This window comes from Leptopilina heterotoma, unplaced genomic scaffold, assembly GCF_015476425.1.
Source record: "Leptopilina heterotoma isolate Lh14 unplaced genomic scaffold, ASM1547642v1 Lhet_152, whole genome shotgun sequence".
Lineage (NCBI taxonomy): Eukaryota > Metazoa > Arthropoda > Insecta > Hymenoptera > Figitidae > Leptopilina > Leptopilina heterotoma.
In genome coordinates, this window is record NW_025110868.1 from 664,725 (window position 1) to 685,483 (window position 20,759).

At 23.9% G+C, this 20,759-nt stretch overlaps 1 protein-coding gene across 7 annotated transcripts in view; it reads left to right on the forward strand.

Moving 5' to 3' along the window:
* The first annotated feature begins 8,720 nt into the window (after nucleotides 1-8,720).
* LOC122498555 (diacylglycerol kinase theta) overlaps nucleotides 8,721-20,759 on the forward strand; it is a 71,890-nt gene continuing 59,851 nt past the window's right edge. For 6 of the 7 annotated variants that reach the window (XM_043606333.1, XM_043606334.1, XM_043606335.1 and 3 more), the window contains exon 1: nucleotides 8,976-9,120. In XM_043606333.1, coding sequence (XP_043462268.1) covers nucleotides 8,985-9,120 — 136 coding nt within the window. In that variant the 5' untranslated portion in view covers nucleotides 8,976-8,984. Of the gene's footprint in view, nucleotides 9,121-20,759 lie in introns of all 7 variants that reach the window. The other variant, XM_043606337.1, reaches the window with a different exon arrangement.

Sequence of the window (20,759 nt, forward strand, 5' to 3'; positions counted from 1 at the left end):
AGTTTAATTTGAAATTTAATTGGAAATTTTTATTTATTTATTCAAATTTAATTTCAAATTGAATTCGAAAATGAATTGTACATTTCTTTTATTTATTACAATTTATTTTGAAATTCTATTGTAAAGTTAATTTATTTATTCGTTTAATTTGAAATTCAATTAGAAAATTAATTAATTTATTCGTTTAATTTGAAATTCAGCTATTGTAAGAATTAATTTTACAGTTTAATTTTAAATTTAATTGGAAATTAAAATTTATTAATTCCCAATTTAATTTGGAATTTCATAGGAAATTAAAAATTTAAAAAACATTGATTTACAAAAAAAGAAAAATGAGTCAGTTTTAGATTTAGTTTCAATTTCAATTCAATGTTTAAGTTAAAAAAAAATTACCAACTTTTAGAGAGTATTTTTTTTTCTTGAAAAGAAAAATGTTAAACATGTATCTCATAATTTTAAGTTACGTTTTTCTATGTAATTAGTTACGATTTCTTGGTTCTCGAAAATATTTTTGTGATTTTATTATACATATCTTACGATTACAGCGAATGTTTATCATCGATATAATTATTGTAATTTTTATATTTAATTAGAATTTTATTTTATTTTATTTTTTTGTTTGGTGAATGTCCTTTTTGTCTGCGTTATTTCTTCTCAAATGCAATTTTTTTAGAATATTTTTGAATATTTTACGAGAATACGAAAACAAAAATTTTGAAAGTTACTGAAAAATAAATTTCTTTCATTCAATTTTATTTTGGAAAAAAAGAATAATTGGAAACAAATTTCGAATTTATTTCAATTTATTTTATTTATTTGATGTATTTCAGAAATTTCTAAAAATTTATCGAATTAAAATTCTAGATTAAAATGAAAATCAAATCGAAATTGAATTAAAATTCTACCCCCTAAATCTAGAATTTTAATTTTATATTTAAATATTTTTAAATTTTTATTCTTCAAATTTTGACAATTTCTTTTTTTTTAATATTTACTTTCTTCGCTTTTTTTTCTCTTCTTCTTAACACTTTTAATAATAATTTAATAACAAATTAATAACAAAATTAAAAAATTATAAAAAAATAACAAAATTATAAAATTTAATAAAAAATAAGTCTAGAAATAAATTCTTTTTTGCATGTATTTAATTTTTTTTCGATTTTCATGAAATTTTCGAATTTTTTGTTTTTCAAATTCTTATTTTCTGATAAGGAATAAACGTTTTTTTTTTGTTAGGAATTAAAAGAGAAATTTCGCTTTTCGTTTCTAAAATTAAAAACGCTGATGATAATGATAATGATAATAATAACAAAACACTGATAATAACAAAAAAAATATTAATAATTAGTGTAAAAGGTGTTCGGTGGAATGAATTAAAAAAAAAATGAAATGTAGGCGAAATATAACCGTACGTAATTATATAATACGAAAAATTTGTTGTATAAATGTTAAATGACTGTCGCTTGACGCTGTTATCGATGTGAAATACGAAAACAAATAATGGGGCCTCTTTAAAAAAAATATTTTTAAGAAAAATATTTCGAAATCAAATAATTGAATGTTAATTTCTCTCGAATTTATTTATAACACAAGTTATTGTATCTGTTGACAAGATTGAATGATTTACCGATTACCAGTGAGAATTTTCAATACGAAAATGAATCTTTTTTTTTTCTTTTTTTCACTTTAAAAAAGACAATTTATTGTGATTAATTTTTTCTTTTTTTTTTTTGAAGAATTTTATAATGATATTACAATAGTTTTAGACAAATTTCTCTCGGAATTACACTGCATAAAAAGTATTTTCTTTTGATATTATAAATATGTAAAATTAATTAGGAAATTAGGTATTATAATTAATTATAATTATTAGTGAATAATTACAATTGAATATATAATATTAAATTATAATTAATTGTAATTATTAGTAGTTGATTACAATTGAATAGAATATTATAATATAATTAATTGTAATTAAATATAAATAAAATATTAAATTACAATTAAAATATAAATATTTATTCATAAAATTGAATTGATTTTCAATTGAAAATATTCGAAAATTTTTTGATATGAGTGAAAATTCTTTTTAGTGTATTCTCTGAATTGAAGTACTTAATTAGGTGATAATTGATAAAATTGAAAATAGACTGTAATTCTTACTAGAAATCACATTTTCTTTATAATTTGTTAATATTTTAGGTGAATAATTATTCTGGTAGCTTTTGGTAGGAAATTTTTTTTGTTTCCTTTTTTTTATAGATGTTCTAGGAAATTTTTTGCAAAATTTGAAAAATAATTTTTGATGTAATTTTTCCTTTTTTTTTAGAAACAAAATGTAAGAAATAGAAAAAGATCTCGATTGTATGCCTTCGTGTGTTGAATTTAAGAAAATTGAGACCAGTATTTTTTTTTCTTTATTTTTTGTAGAAAAAAACAATAATTATGTACTGCGAAATATTGAGAATATTATAAATAAATATGATCGTCGCATTTATTAAAAATTTTATTCGAAATGCATCAAAAGATAGAAGAAGAAGAAGAAAAAAAATGTGTGTGCAGTTAGGATAAAATGTATACAATATTTACAGGTTGTTCGATTTTGAGAAGAAGCTTTTATTGAACTATACATTTATTAATGTTAAGATTTTAAAGATTGTATTATAATATGAAAATGCCCAGTTAATAAGTTATGCTTTAAGCTCCGTCCAAAATAAAAAATAAATAAATGAACAAAAAAAAAACGAAAAATGTTTGTTTTTTTTAAATGGAAAGTTTTTTAAATTTTCCATTTTTTTCGAAAACAAATTATTTTAAAATAAGACCTTTCTTTTTTTTTTTACTGTGTTTGTACTGATTGTAAAATAATTTATTTTACATTCAATTAATTATTTTAACCGTCTAAATTCATTAATTAAATTTATTCTGAATTCATTCAATCAATAAATTTTATTTTTAATTCAATTAATAAATTTTGTTCTAAGTTTAATTATTTTATTGTAAATTAAATTATATTTATTTTAATTTTATTTTGAATGCATTTAATTAATTTTATTCTTAATTCAATTAATAATTCTTTTTTCTAAATACAAATAATTAATTGTATTCTAAATTCAATTAATAAATGTTATTCTAAATTCAACTAAAATTAATCTTTTTCGAAATTCAACTAATTTATTTTATTTGATGAAAATTGTTACTTTAAAAATAAAATGAATTTTTTCTTATTCTTAATTAAAGAATATTTTAATACTGTATTTATTAAATATTTTTCATTTTATTTACTTAATTTTTTTTTTATTTGAAAAAGAATAGCCTTCGGTTTTTTTCATTTATAAATAAAAAATTTGCTTGCAAAATAATTATTTTCGAAAAATTTTACACGTAGTGCGCTTTGAAAATGTTTTCATATGGATTATTTTACGCATAACTTGTCTGTTATATTAAATTAAATTAAAAATTTTAAATTCATTTTTTTTTTTTTGGTATAAAAAAGGAAAAATGTTTGTAAAAATATGTAAATTTTTTTTTCCATCAGCAATATTTTTATCGAGAGCAAAAAATGAAACATTAGATAATATAAATTGAATTTATTTTTAATTAAATTATATAATTAAGCTATATAGATATACGTTACGTTATCTATATAACCCCATACAATTAACAGAATTTCATTAACCTAATTAATTATTATAATTATACTAATGTTTATTTATTTTTCGTATTAATTTCATTTCGAAACGGGAAAAAAATATTACTATGCTAATTATAATAATATATTTTAGTTTATAAAAAAAAATAGTCTAATATTAAATAAAATTAAATTTTTTTCTCAAAGTTTGAAAGATTATAGTAGATATTATTTTATTTTATCTACATTTTCTCGTTATAAATTCACCTAGTTTGAATAAAGGGAAGATTTTTTTTTTTCTGTAAAGAATTTTATATTCCCGTGTGAGTGTGCCTTGCAGTGTACTTTGAATATAGTAGTGTATTAGCACTTCCGGCGTAATGTTCACGATTGAGAATATTTCCACCTATATACGTATATATATATATATTCATAGAATTTGAAATAATGTTCGGCAATATTAATTGATGAAAGGGGAACATACGTCGATCATATCTGAAAATGTCAAAGGTCCTCCTCAAGGGGTTGTTACACATGCATATCGACACTCTCTAAATTTGAATTAGTTAAAAATAATTAATTTTTATACTCGTGATTTTTTGCTTCAGTAGTTAGTAAATTCAAAAAATAATTTTCAGTACAAGAAATTATAATTTATAAATTATAAATTAGAACATGTGTAAGACAAAAATTGAAGATTCTCAGAAACATGGGGGTAAAGACTCATTAACACGTTTTTTTGGGGGGTCGTTACCCCCACTTTTTTTACAATCACGATGTGTTATTCAATTTTGAGACCCGGATTCGTATTCAGCGGACAAAAATACATTAAAAACGACTACAATGTCAAAAAATAGAAAAAAAATTATTTTGAAGTCGTTACCCCCACTTTTTTCAAAATCCCGACGTGTTAGGCATTTTTGAGACCTGGCATCGTATTCAGAGGACAAAAATACGTTGAAAACGACTACGATGTCAAAAAATAGGGGAAAAAAATATTTTGAAGTGTTTACCCCCACTTTTTTTCAAATCCCAACGTGGCAGACAATTTTGAGACCCGGATTCGTATTCAGCGGACAAAAATACATTAAAAACGACTACAATGTCAAAAAATAGAAAAAAAAAATATTTTTAAGTCGTTACCCCCACTTTTTTTAAAATCCCGACGTGTTAGGCATTTTTGAGACCCGGATTCGTATTCAGCGGACAAAAATACGTTGAAAACGACTACGATGTCAAAAAGTAGGGAAAAAAAATATTTTGATTTCTTTACCCCCACTTTTTTCAAAATCTCGCCATGTTAGCCAATTTTGAGACCTGACATCGTATTCAGCGGACAAAAATACATTGAAAACGACTACGATATCAAAAAATAGATGAAAAAAATATTTTTTGATTTCTTTACCCCCACTTTTTTGAAAATCTTGTATTTTTTTGTTTGTCATGCGCATATGGGTCTTAAAGTACTCTTTTTAGGTTAATGTTAAGCTTAATGTTTAGAATTGAAGTTTTAAATTGAAATAAATACTAAACGATTAGTAGAGGAAATATTTTGGTATTTTTTTTTCTACTAAAAAATTAGTTATATTTTTAAATATAAATTTAAATTAAAGGGCCGAAAAGAGGATAAGCCTTACGATGTAATTATTAGTAGGGATTATAAGCAGAGTTTTATACGCACTTACCACATGTACTCAACATAAAGTGAGTTAGTACATAATATAAGTGGTACGTATCAAGCAGTATAAACAGATGTTATCGGTCAGCCGAGGGTTAAGTAGTAAAAGTCAGTGCCCGCGGACCTGAATTCTTTCGGCCTCCATCTACTATTTAATTTACCAAACGTGCGTGTACACAATTTCCATTAATTATGTAATTTATTTCATTTTGCCATATTATACGTTTCTCGATATTTAAATTAAGCTATGCTTGATTATATCATTATTATATAATATTTAAATTAGGCTGCTCGATTATTTATTAATCTACGTATTAAATATCGAACAATAAAGTCGAAAAAATTATTATTTTCTTGTGATTAAATTAAACTAGGTATTCAATTATTTTCAAACATTTTTTAAAAATTCAATTATTTAATTATTATTCAATTATTATTCAATACCTAAAATTTTAATAAAAAATTCCCCAAAAGAATTCAATCATTTAAAAAGTTTTTATGTAAAATTCTTGCAAATTCAATTATTTTCATAAATAATAAAATTTTGACATGAATTCAATTATTTAAAAAAACAATTTTCATAAAATTTTTCGAAGAAAATCAATTATTTAAAATGATTTTTATAAACTTCTTTGCAAGAATTCAATTATTTTCATAAATAATTGAAGAATAAAATTTATTGCAGGATTTCAATTATAAATTTCTCGAAAAATGCAATTATTCTTAAAAATTTTATTAAAACTCTTAGAATGAATTCAATTATTTAAAAAGATTTTTATAACCTTCTTCGAAAGAATTCAATTATTTTTAGAAATTTTAATAAAATTCGTTGCAAGAATTCAATTATTTTTAAAAAAAATTTAATAAAATTATTCAATTACTTTTTGGAATGTTAATAAAATTCGTTGCAAGAATTAAATTATTTTTATAAATAAAGAAAATTTCAATTATTTTTAAAACAATTTTAAATGAATTCTTCGAAAAATGCAATTATTCTTAAAAAATTTAATAAAAATTCTTTAAAAGAGTTCTATTATTAAAAAAAAAATTGATTTAATTTGTTTATTAAAATTTAATAATTATTTTTCAATATATTTTTTATTTAAATTTCATGAAAGAATTTAATTATTTTCCAAAATTTCAATTAAATTCTTTGTAAGAATTCAATTATTTTTAATTATTTTTATTCTTTGTAGAAATTCAAAAAATTTATAAAATTTTCCGAAATTTATTTATTTTTTATGTCTATTATTTCCATAAAATTTACCAAAAGAATTCAATTATTTAAAAGAAAATTTTAATAAAAACTCGTCGTAAGAATTCAATTATTTTCATAAGTTGTAAAATTCTTTAGAATAATTAATTATTTTTAATACAATTTGAATAAAATTTTTTGATTTACTTCAATTATTTTTAAAAATTGTCAGAAGCTGTTTAACTTTCAATTCAATTCAATTATTTTCATGTCAATTTTAATTTAATTTTCTTCGAAACAATAATTGAATTTGTATTTTTACAAATTTTTTTATATTTTTCACATAAATAATAATGTTTTTTCAGGCATTTAATTATTTAGTTAATTTCAATTGATTTCAATTATTTCTATTACAATTTTAAATGAATTCTTTGAAAAATCCCGTTTTCTTGAAAATTTAATTAAAATTCTTCGAAAGAATTCAATTATTTCAAAAATTTTTGATTCAATTATTTTCAATTATTATTAACAAAAATGTTTTATAAAATTTGTCGTAAGAATTCAATTAGAAAAAATTCAATATTTTTAGAAAATATTCAATTATTTAATAAATTATTTGTTTCTGAATTTAAATAATTGAATTCTGGTAGATATTTCTTAATAAGAATTGATTTTCAGTTAAAAATTTAGATAATAATTGATTATTAGCAGCGTTTTGTTGTGAATTTTTAGAAATAATTACCTTTCAGGAGATTTTTTGAATGAAAATTTTTGAAAATTTTAATTGTTATAAAATTAATATGCAAATTTTTATTTTTAATTAAAATTATTAGTTTTTAATAATTTTAATTAAGAATTTCAACAGAAGAGTATAATTGGATTTTGGAAGAAACAGTTGTAATGTTTAGAAATAGTTAAATTTCAAAAAGGCTTGTCTTGGAAATCATTTAAAATATTTTAAATCCTTTGGAAAAATAAATAAGTATTTAAATATTTACTTAAAAAAAAATTATCCTTTTTTTTGAACGAAATTCAATTAGGAAATTTTCAAAAAATTGAGTCGTCGAATTTCATTTTTCCATAACTACTTTTTTTTTACTATTTTTTTCAGTCAAAGCTTTGTTTTTAAAATTAATTATCGAGTACGAAGCCTATAAATTATATTTATTTTGTACAATAACCAGTAGGTATTATTAATAATTCAACATTGAAAATATAATATTTTCTATAAATACGATAATAATTTTTAATGAGAGAATGAATTTTTGGCATATTCTTTGAAAATGACAATGAATATAATAGTGTTTTCGGTTGGGGAAAAAAAATCAATATGACCAAAAAACTAATCTTTTTTTTTCCCGACTAATTTCCCCCCAATTACCATTGCGAGCGCATATAAGAATAATGAGAAATCTCCATTCTCCGAAAATTTGCCCCTCCCCTCTCTCTTTCTCTCAATATTTTTGTCTTTCTCTCTCTTTCTCTCGATTGATATACCCTGGCGGGTATACACGCGTTTCAACCTACGTCACAAAAGTCGCGTCGGCGCGCAACTCACGTCGTCACCGTCATGGTCGACGTCGTTCCTCTGTCGACGTTGGACGTCGCTCGTTGCTTTAACGACAGTGCAGGATCCGGGAATCCTCGGGCTTGAAAAAAAAAAAAATTCTCATTAATGTATGAGATAAAGATAATTGGCGATAGAAAGAAAAACAAAATGAACATTATTGTAAAATTTCATTATCTTGTGTTTCAATTGAGATAAAGGGGGGAAGGAGTTATCATCCAGCATCCGAAAAAAAAAAAAATTCGCGAGTGTGGGGATTTAATCAAATGACATTAGGTATTTTATCGAAATTGTCGACGAAGACGAGTAGGAGTGTGATTTGAAAAGTGGGACAAATTTAGGACAAATTTTTTTTTCGATTGCAAAAGAGAGATAAAAAAAAGGGTGTCCTGTATTGTGGAGGCTGGCGCCCTCCTTCATTTGCGGAGTGGGGCTGAATGTCAGTGGAATACAGTATCAGTAGGCTGGTGTCTAGGGCAATTTGCGCTCGGTTCGTTTGTTGGATGCGCGTACGTTGCGCCGATAGTGTATTTTCACGAGTGATATGCCCATCAGCTGTGAGGAGGCGGCTAGTAACCGTATAGAGTGTGACAGTGAGAGGGCCAGGGCGAGGACAACGAGGTGCGAAGGAAGGAGCGATTTCCTGATCCGGAAATGCGCCTCAGGCATGTAAAAGCGATTTTTGACGAAGACGAAGTTGTAGAAGTAGAAATTGTAAGGGCAATTGATAATATTGATAAAGAAGAAGTTGAAGAAGACACGGGCCTCGGGCTAAAGCAACGCAATGTTCGCGTACGGTTTCGAGATAACGTAGTGGTTGGCATGTAATATATAATATGTCGATGCGCGGCGCGCCCTACGTAGCTTCACGGTGAGAATCTGGCGTGAGCGGTGCCGCGGTGGATCGGGGATCATGGCGTCGGTCTCGGCCGAGACTCCAGCCAGCCATGGACACAGCTTCAGCAAGAAAACCTTTCACAAGCCGACGTACTGCCATAGCTGCACCGACATGCTCTGGGGCCTCATACAGCAGGGGTACATCTGCGAAGGTACCACGCCTCCACCTTTTTTTTCCTTTTATCTATTTTTTTGGTTCAGTACTTTTTCCTTTATCTATTTTCTCTAATAATTATCTGGCAAAATCACTGTTGGGTTATGTATGTCAGGATCTGTTAGGGTCCCTTGAATCTGTTAGGACCCCTTTTGATCTGCTAGGATCTGATATCTAGAGACCCCTCTAGAATCTCTTAGGACTTCTTAGGATCTGTTGTGACCTCTTAGGAACTGTTACGATCTCTTGGAATCTGTTAGGACCTCTAGAATCTCTTGGGACTTCTTAGGATCAGTTAGGACTTCTTATAATCTGGTACGATATCTTAGAATCTTTTAGGGCCCTTTAGGATCTGTTAGAACTTCTAACGATCTCTTGGAATCTGTTAGGAGCTCTTAGGACTTCTTAGGATCTGTTAGGACTTCTTAGAATCTATTAGGACTTATTACGATCTCTTGAAACCTGCTAGGATTCCTTAGGATATCTTGAAATCTGTTAGGACCTCAAGAATTTGTTAGGACCTCTAGGATATTTTAGGACTTCTTAGAATCTTTTGGGACTTTTTACGATCTCTTGGAATCTGTTAGGACTTCTTACGATCTTTTAGAATCTGTTAGGACCCCCTAGAATCTGTTAGGACTTCTTACGATCCCTTGGAATCTGTTGGGACCTCAAGGATCTCTTAGGACTTCTTAGGATCTGTTGGGACCTCTTACGATTTCTTAGGATTTCTTTAGATCTGTTAGGATCTCTTACGATCTCTTGGAATCTGTTAGGGTACCTCTAAGATCTTTTAGGGTATCTTGGAATCTCTAAGAACCCTTTGGAATCTCTAAGGACCTCTTGGAATCTCTTAGGACCCCTTAGGATCTGTTGGGACCTCTTACGATCTCTTGTTATCTGTTAGGACCCCAAGGATCTCTTATGAAATTTTAGGCTCTGTTAGGACTCGTCAAAAATTTATAACTGTTAGATGTCATTTTACTGTTGTTCCATTTCGAATAGCCTTTAGAATTTAGAAGCAGATTGACAAAAGCAGTCGTTTGCTGCACGAGGACCTTCTTCAAGCTCCTCGTAAAAACTTCAATCCAAAATTCAATTTGCATGGAAAAAAATATCGTGTATCGAAACATTACCCAAATCAAAAATTTTTAGGACCAAAAACCAGATAAACGAGAAGACGAGATTTTCTTTTAGGTCTTTTCGAAGTTCCTTTTGTTTCGTCCTGGTTCTGTTGTCATAAGTCAATAATTTCGAATGGTTCTCTTAAAAAACAGATTTAAAAAATCCGTTAAAAAGTTATTAAATTAAAACCGCAAATTTTGGGTTTCTTTTTGGAACAGACGTTAGATTTTTGGAATCTGCTAATTTTCGCCAAGTAGAGACTTCTTAGTGTGTAAATAAAGTAAATTTTTGAATTGAAGTAAAGAATAGTAAAAAAAAACTACAAATGTATTGTATAAAATTATTGTTCACTCCATTTAGGAACAAGTTTAAAGTTGTTCCTAAATGAAGTAAATAATTATTTTTATTTCTAAATGGAGTAAAGAATAATTTTGTTTAGGAGCAAAAGGCATTCCGTTAGGTTTCAATGTACAAAAAGTAAAACAAAGTGCATAAGAAATAATTTATTTACCTGAAGTGCATAAAGTAAAATAATGTCTAGGTACATAGAGTAAAATACAAAAAGTAAAATGACAGGTACATGAAGTAAAAAGCAAAAAGTAAGTTCAAAAATGACATATATAGGTATACATAAAGTGGAATACAAAAAGTAAAATGGCATACGTACATAAAGTGAAATAACAGACATAAAGTAAAATACACATACAAAATTTGGATCAGATCAGATAGTAAAAAATTTATGTCAAGTTCCATGAGTTTGGCTGATTCTTTCGTACTTGTATAATAAAATTGTTACTGTCAGACAGTTTCGGCTTTTTTTAGCCATTTAGGACGAAATGGGAACAGTGAGGGAATATTAAATTTATTTATTTCTAAATAGTATACAATTGGTAAAAAATTGTCCAGAATTTGTTATTAGAACCTTAATCACGTTAAATGATTGAAATGATTGATTAAAATCAAGTTAATGATTGATTTAGTTTTTTTTGTTTACTCCTCTTGTAAGTATAAACCGTTAGAAAGCAGTTTGGCTAAATTAGGAATATTTTTCGTTGCAGAGAAGTAAAGGTATGGATCAATCCTTCTAACGTAACCTTCAGAACCTCTAATCAGTTGAATAAGTTCGAGCTCGGTTCGAGCTAAATTTTCAGAAAAAAAATTTCTTTTACTCTAGAGAGAATTTTGAATCAATGTTGTTGTAGATTTTTAATCTAGGTATTTAGTTTTCTTTTTATAATAAATAATAAGGAAATTTTTTGTTATAAAGGAGTCAACAAAAACAATTTTGGTGCATAATAGATATTCAGCTTTTTTTGTCTAGTACGATCTAATTTTATGGTAAAAAGGAAAATTCTTCTCTTGGTGTTCCTTGTCTTCTTTGATGCTTGCAAGATGAATAAAAGTCTCTTTGTAAATTACATCTTGATGAGAATCTACATTTTGGATTAGAATTCTGCCGGAAGAATCAAATCCGTTGGTTAACGTTGTTAGAGAACTATATCTACATTTACTGAGATACACTTCTTCGATTAGAGATTTAATTAAAAAATGCAGAACCAAATTTTTAGTTTTCATATTCTCTTCAATAAAATTAACACTTATATACAGTTTTCAGTGAAGTGAGTTAATATTTTATTAATATTAAATTATTTTTGTTATTTCTAAAATGTTAATTTTGTCAGGAGTAATTATTAATAGTGTTGTTAGGAACCAATTTCCCTAATATTGCGTCCAATATAAATAATTTCTGCAAATAATTTTCTTCGTGAGGAATTCTATAAAAATAGAAAAAAAAATTGTTCTTATTTTGGATTATATATTTTTTCTTTCCTTCTATTAATAGTGGGCTTGTCAAGAAGAGATGTAATGTCGATCGTACAACGATCAAGAAATAACAGTTTTCAGTGAAGTGTCTCGTCTTTCAAATCCAATCACTCGTCTCACTTGACTCTCTTACAACGAGCAGTAAAGCAAAGACGAGCATCTCTCAACACCATATAATATATAGCAGATCGAAGCTTATACTATTTTGATTCATTTTAAATTGAGAACAACATTGCCTCGCTCTATAATAATCAATTTGTCTCGACAAGAAATTTTATATATTAATTTCATTAAATCGATGATGATGATGATAATCTGAAAATGTTTGGAAAGAATTTCGATTTTTATTTACGTTGTATTTTATGGATATTGGGTATATGCATTGTTCTAAGGGACAATACTGGATAAATTATTATTACTATTTTTGGTCATTATTACTATTATTATTATTATTGCACTTTTATTTTTATTTGCAACTTTTGTAATATTTTAATTGTTACTAAAGTTTATTGACTTTTAGACTAAGGGCTAATTCTACCAAACTCAATTAAAAGTTAATTAATGATTAAAGCCGGTTTAACGGCTTATGTTAAACACTGTACTGAGTACTATACTAAATACTATAATAAATACTGTACTATATACTATAAATACTGTACTATATACTATAAATACTGTACTAAATATTATAAATACTATTCTAAATATTATGCTTAATATTGTACTAAACACTATACTAAGGACTAGAGTAAAATATGTACTGAATATTTTACTAAATTCTATACTAAAGACTAAAGTAAAAGCAATAATGAATGTTATACTAAATACTATACTAAACACTATACTAAAGACTTGAGTAATATTTATACTGAATATTATACTAAATACTATATACTAAACATCATACTAAGGACTAGAGTGAAAGCTATACTGAACTCTTTAATAAATATTAAATTATTTATTATTAATAAACATTATATTATTATTCTAAAACTGTACTTCATTAAGTGCTTTACTATACTACTCTAAATACTGCACTAAACGCTATTTGAAATTAATAAATAATAGAAAAAAATAAAAAATAAATAGGAAAAATATTAATGTGGGAAAATGCGTAGAACTTGAAAGGAATCGTCGAAAATTAAAAACATTTTTTAGCATATATATATATGCCTGTTTGGCTTCTCATCCGGGATACAAAAGAGAGCTCACTGGGTTATATTGCAATTTTTTTTGTACAATTTTTTTTTTTTTTTTTTTGTATAACCCCCTGTAGCCTATTATTTTTCTACAGATTTAGTAATGAATTTATTTCCTTTTGATATAAATGAAACAAATGTCAATATAACATTCTTGTCTTTTTATCTCTTTTGACAATATACATACAGAGGATGATTTCAATAATAGTAAAAATAAAATAAAATATAGTATTGTATTTAGTGTAGTATAGTATTTTTTAGTACACTATAGTATTTAGTATTAGTATACTATAGTATTTACTACTAGCATACTACTAACTATTCGCTAATAGTTGAAAAAAAAAATTATTCTCAAAAATTTTAATACAATATTCTTAGAAAAAATTTATAAAATTTTAATATAAAAACCTTTCAAACGATTCAATTATTTTCAAAAGATTTTCAAAATTCAATTATTTTTAATATCTACTACTTTGATAAAAAATTTTAATAAAAAAATTCTAAAAGAATTCAATTATTTAAAAAAAAATGTTTATATAAAATTCTTTGTAAACATTCAATTACTTTCATAAAAATAATATTTTCACAGGAATTCAATTAATTTGTCAATTTAAAATTTAAAACACAATTTTCATAAAATTTTTTGTAAAAAATCGATCATTTAAATAGATTTTTATAAACTTCTTCGCAAAAATACAAGTTAATTAAAACAAAATTTAAATAAAGTTCTTCCCAAGAATTCAATTATTTTTATAAAAAATAAAATTCGTTTTGCAAGAATTCAATTATTATTTTCATAACTAAAAAAAAACTCATCGCAGGATTTCAATTATTTTAAATACAATTTTAAATTAATTCCACGTGAATAATTGAATTCAAAAGAATTCGATTATTTTTGAAAAATTTCTTAAGAAGAATTATTATCACAATAAATTTACAGTCAGGATTTGAATTTGAATTCAGAGGAGAACAAAATAAATTTTCTTAGTTTCACAGGAATTCAATCATTATAAAATAATTTTATTAAAATTTTTCGTAAGGATTCAATTATTTTTTAAAAATAATATTTTTTTTTTAGAAAAAATCAATTATTTAAACAAAATTTATTTAAAATTCGTTGCTAGAATTCAATTATTTTCATATATAATAAAGAAAATAAAATTCTTTGAAGGGTTTTAATTACTTGCAATACAATGTCATATAAATTCGTTGAAAAATTGAATTATTATTAAAGATTTTATTTAAATTCTTTAAAAGAAATTAATTATTTTGAAAAATTTTAATAAAATTCATCAGAGGAATTCAATTTTAAGAAATAATATCTATTATTCAATAAATTACTAATTTTATATAACATCGTTACAAGAATTCAATTATTTAAAAAACTTTTAATAATGTTTTTCGCAAGAATTCAATTAATTTTATAAATAATTAAATTCTTCTCAAGTATTCAATTATTTTTAAAAATTTTACTAAAATTCATTTATTTTTATAAATTATTAAATTATTCTCAGGTATTTATTTATTTAAAAAAAATTTTTTTTTAATTCGTCGTAAGAATTCAATTATTATAATAAATTATGAAATTCTTCAGATAAATTCAATTATTTTCAATACAATTTGAATTAAAATTTCTTGATGAATTTATATTATTTTCAAAAAGTTTAATACTTTAACATTTATTTAGCTGAGAAAAAAACATTTATTTAATTAATTTAATTTCAATTATTTTTAATAACATTTTTAATGAATTCTTTGAAAAATGGAATTATTCTTGAAAATTATATTAAAATTATTCGAAAAAATTCAATTCCTATTTTAAAAAATTTTTGATAAAGTTCTTTAATAAGAATTCAATTTTAAGAAATGTGCAATTTATTCAATAAATTATTTTTTTTATCAAAATTACTTGACTATTATCAATTAAATATTTACTTGAATCAAATAATTTTTATTTCAGTCAATTAAATGGTTTAATTTATATATTTTTCAAATATATATTCACTATTTATAAATAGTGAAATTATAGATTCAAATAAATAATTTGTAATTGATATATTTAATTTAATTGATATATTTGTAATTTATTTTTTTAATTTGTAATTGATTCAAATAAAAATGATTTGATTCAAGTAAATATTTATTTGATAATAGACAAATAATTGGTTATTTGAATCAAATAAATTTTTTTTTCTGTGATAGTAAAATGTACTTCGAACTTACTCTTTAAATTTGAATTATGTAAAAAATCTTTACTATTTGGAATTAGTAATTGACTTTTTGCTTTAGAATTAGTAAATTTTACTAATAAATTAGTAAAAAATCACTATTTTTTAGTCAAATTTAGGGAAGTCAGGGAAATCAGGGAAAAGTCAGGGAAAGTAAAATTGGTCAGGGAAGTCAGGGAAAAGTCAGGGATTTTTACTAAAAGTACTGGAAAAAATTAAATTTTTAAAATTCATGAGAAAACTTTGAATTTTTTTCCTTTTTGCCTCGTAAATTATGAAATTACCTCGAATTTTAAAACAAAACCTTCAATTTTTTCAATTTCTGACAATAATTTCTTTTTAAATAACTTAATTTTTCAAAAACTATCATAAAATTATGACTTTCAAATTATTTTATAAATAATTTTTACAATTTTCATAAATACTAGATTGATAGAAGAATTTCAGTTAAAAATACTAAAAAAAAATTTGATTTTGGAAAAGTTACAAATGATTACAGAAATTCAATTATTTTCAAAAGTTACAAAAATTCTTCGCAAAATTTCAATTATGTTCAAAAATTAAAAAAAAATTCTCGTCAAAATTTTAATTATCTTTATAAATAATAAAATTGTTCATCAAAATTCAATTATATTTAAAAATTTAAATAAAATTCTTGTCAAAATTTCGTAGGAATTTAATTATTCAATATTTAATAAATTTCTTTGAAATAATTCAATTATTTTTATAAGTAATAAAATTTTCACAGGAATTCCATTATTTAAAATACAAAATTTCATAAAATTTTTCGAAAAATATCAGTTATATAAAAAGATTTTTATAAAATATTTTTACGAATTCAATTATTTTTATAAATAATAAAATTCTTCATCGAAATTCAATTACTTTTATAAACTTGAATAAAATTCGTTGTAAGAATTCAATTATTTATATAAACTTGAATAAAATTCGTTGGAAGAATTGAATTATTTTCAAAATAATAAAATTCTTCGCAGAAATTCAATTATGTTCAAAAATTAAAAAACAAATATTGTCAAAATTTCAATTATCTTTATAAATAATAAAATTCTTCATCGAAATTCAATTATATTTAAGAATTTTAATAAAATTCTTGTCAAACTTTCGTAGGAATTCAATTATTCAATTTTCAATAAATCAATTCAAAATAATTCCATTATTATAAAATTCTTTATGAGAATTCAATTTTAACAAACATTCAATTATTCAATAAATTATTTATTTTTTAATTTAAATAATTGAATTTTTTTTAGAATTTTCTAATAAAAGTTGATTAAAAAATGAATAAACGAATAATCAATTTATTATTATTTATAAAAGTAATTGAATTATTGCAACGAATTTTATTACATTTTTTTTAAATAATTGAATTTTTTTTGTGAAATTGTACTTCTTGTAAAAATAATTGAATTCTTGCGAAGGATTTTTTTTAGGATTTTTGTAAATAAATTAACTTATTTTAAAAAATTTTATGTCAATTTAAATTATTACAAAACATGAAGAAGACGATCACTCCGTTTTGTAATAATATTCTTATAAGTTGTTGAATTTCAAAAAGGTTTGAATTTGAATATTTTGAAGAATTTTAATTCCTACAGAAAAATAATAATGATTAAATATTTATTTAAGAAAGAAGTTATTGATGTTTTCAAATAATTTTACAATTAAAAAAGTTTGTAAATAAATGTAATAGAACATTTTTTTTGAGTATCTAATAATTTCAGAGTGAATCAGAATATTTTTGAGGGTCAGGGAAAAAGTGAAATTTTTTTCTGGAAATTAGGGAAAAGTCAGGGAATAATAAAATTAAATATTTCTGGCAACCCTGAATTTATTAATTTAAAAGCAAAAAGTCAGTCAATAATTCAAATATAGTAATATTTCTACTGACAATTAGTTAAAAATACCTGATGTTTCAGTAAGTGATTGTCAGTTAAAACCATGATTTTTAATTGATTCCAATTAAGAGATGTTGCAAAATTTACTCCTTAAAATAGTAAAAGTTGCTATAGAAATGGGTAGAAATTCCCTTATTACTGTTTTGGGTATTACTATGAAAGTATAGTAAAAGTTACTCAATTCCTTTTTTTTCGTATACTTTTTCGAAAATTAATTATATCGAGTCCAAAGCCTTTAAAAATAGTGCGGCGGATGAGTCTAAGTGGTTGAGGGGATAATACAAAGAATTAGTAATTAATATCAAGTCAAGTGCTTATTATTATTATATGGAATAAAGTAATAATAAACCAGCGATTTTGGGATCATCATTTGGAAATGATGATGATGATAATAATATAGGAAATAGGCATTCCGGACCTTGGCTGCACTCTGCAAGGTAAAACTGGCTGACCTCCAACGTGGATGAATGGAAAGTGCTCATTCAGTGTTGTGTCTGGTCTCGAAGCAAAGGGTGGTTGGTATTCGTGCTGAAATGTGCGCGAGAGGGAGAAAAGCCGCGATTAGTGGGTCAAAGAGAGAGAAAGAGAGAGAGAAAAAAATAGAGAAGGGAGAAAAAGGGTACAAATTTTTCTATATATAGAGACTCAAAACGTGTACCCTTTTTTTCCACATCTCTCTCTCTCTCTCTCTCTCTCTCTCTTTATTAACTTTGCCATTTTTGCCCACGACCTTCTTATATTAGATGAGTTTAAAATTATCCCAACATACGCACATTATCGACACTCTCCTCTCGTTTTGAGCATGAAAAGAAAAAAAAATTTGAAAATAGGGATAAAAAGGACAAATAAAGGAAAAAAATCCTAGAGTCCTGATTTTTTTATTTTTTTTTGTTTTTTTCTTTTTTTGAGGGTGGGATTGGGTAGAAATTTGACGGTGAAGAAAAGAGAGAAACCATGGAGAGAAGAGAGCGCGCGCATCCGTGGCTCTTGCGAGCATTGATCGTGAGGGTGGGATGGTAGGGTGCTCGAAAGCCCGAGAGGATATAAAGGGGGTTTATTGGAGAGAGAAAGAGAGAAAAAGAGGGTCGTTTGTTGTGAGAAAAAGAGGAAAAAGAGAGAAGGCTAATGTGTAGAGAAACGTAAAGGGACTTTTCATTTTTTTTTTCGTTTTTTTCCACCCTTTTTGAATTCGATCCGTTTCATTTGATTTAAACTCGTTGTAAACTGGTTCTTTTTTTTTTAAGTGTTGACACTCGAGTTAGGTATAGCTATGGGGATATTTTTTATTTTTACTTTTCAGTCTATTTTTCTCTAAACTTGGTCACTTTATATTTTGAGACACCTTTGTTTTTTTTGTATTATATAATTGAAGATAATTAATATAATATTGTAGGAAAAAAATATTTAAAAAAAAATTATTTAAATTTAATTCAAATTCTTTACTCTAAATTTAAATAAGTAATATTTACAGTACACTGTTTACTTGAAAGTATCAAATTGCAACGAATTGATGATACCAAAAATAATGTGGATTCAATGAAAATTGATCCTAATGTTTGGTATCAATTTGATACTTTCAAGAAAACTGTGTTTTTTTTAGTTATTTTATATAAACATTATGGTTTATAGTTTCTAATAAAACTTACAGAAAATTGGTTAAATTTGGCACCAATAGAATTACTAATTAGAAATACAACAAATTTTCATGATTTTTACATAACCTAATAGTGAATACTAAAAACTGGAAAATTAGTTACTAACAGTGATTGATTTCAAGAAAACTAACTGATTTTTCAGTTTTTTGAATTCACTATCAGGTTATGTATAAAAATAACAAAAATTTTTGGTTTCTAATTCTTATATTATGCCAAATTTAACCATTTTTCTGTAAGTTTTACTAGAAACTGTAATAAAAAAAATGTAAACTTTGCTTATTTACATAGTCGTAAACAAACTTAAAGAAAGAAAAGGAGACGACAAAAAACTTTTTCCTAAAAAATATATTTACTTTTACAATCTAAAACAGCAGGCTTCGTACTCATCCACTAAAACCTACTATTTACTACTTTTTTACGATCTGCTATTTGGATACTTTTTTTTTAGATTTGCGATACTAAAAGCAACCTTTTTCTAAGTTTGAGAATTTACATTACTTTATAATTCGCTAATATAGTTAAAATAAAAAATTTATTCTAAAAAATTTACAGAACATTTTTCATATAGCAACAATTTAACGAATTTTAATAAAATTCTTTCAAACAATTCAATTATTTTAAAAACTTTTCGAAATTCAATTAATATTCAATATCTGGTTTATTCATAAATAATAAACCTCATCGCAGGATTTCAATTATTTTTAATACAATTTTAAATTAAGTCCTCGAAAAATTTAATTTTTCTTCTAAAATTTTTAGTAAAATTCTTCAAAAGAATTCAATTATTCAAAAAAAAAAATTTTTTGATGTAATTTGTTTATTAGAATTTAGCAAAATTTTTTCAAACGATTCAATTATTTTCAAAAATTTTTCTATATTCAATTATTTTCAATATCTGCTATCTTAATAAATAATTTCTCAAAAGAATGCAATTATTTTTAAAAATGTCAATTATATTCGTTTCAAATATTCAATTATTTTCATATAAAATAAAATTTTTACAAAATTTTTCAAAAAAAATCAATTATTTAAAAAGATTTTGAACTATTCAAAAATTTGTTGATACTTTGCAACAAATTCGATTATTTTTATTAATTATTATTGAAATTAATAAAATTCGTTTCAAATATTCAATTATTTTCATATAAAATAAAATTTTAATAAAATTTTTCAAAAAAAAAATCAATTATTTAAAAAGATTTTGATTAAAATAATTCCCAAGAATTCAATCATTTTTATAAATAATAAAGTTCTTCGCAAGAATTCAATTATTTTTATAAATAATAAAATTCGTTGCAAGAATTCAATTATTTTTAAAAAATTTTATAAAATTCGTTTCCAAAATTCAATTATTTTAAAAACTTTTATTAAATTTGTTTCCAAAATTCAATTATTTTTATAAGTAATTAAATTCATTGCAGGATTTCAATTAATTTTAATACAATTTTAAATAAATTCCTGGAAAAATTCAATTTTTTAAAAACTTTTTCATATAATTTGTTTAATAGAATTTAATAATTATTTTCAAAAGAAATTTTAATTATATTTCTTTAAAGAATTTAATTATTTTTAAACATTTTAGTAAAATATTCATCATAAAAATTCAATTATTTAAAAAAAATTTAATAAAATTCGTCGATAGAATTTAATTATTTTCATGAGTTAAAAATTTTTTGAAGAAATTCAATTA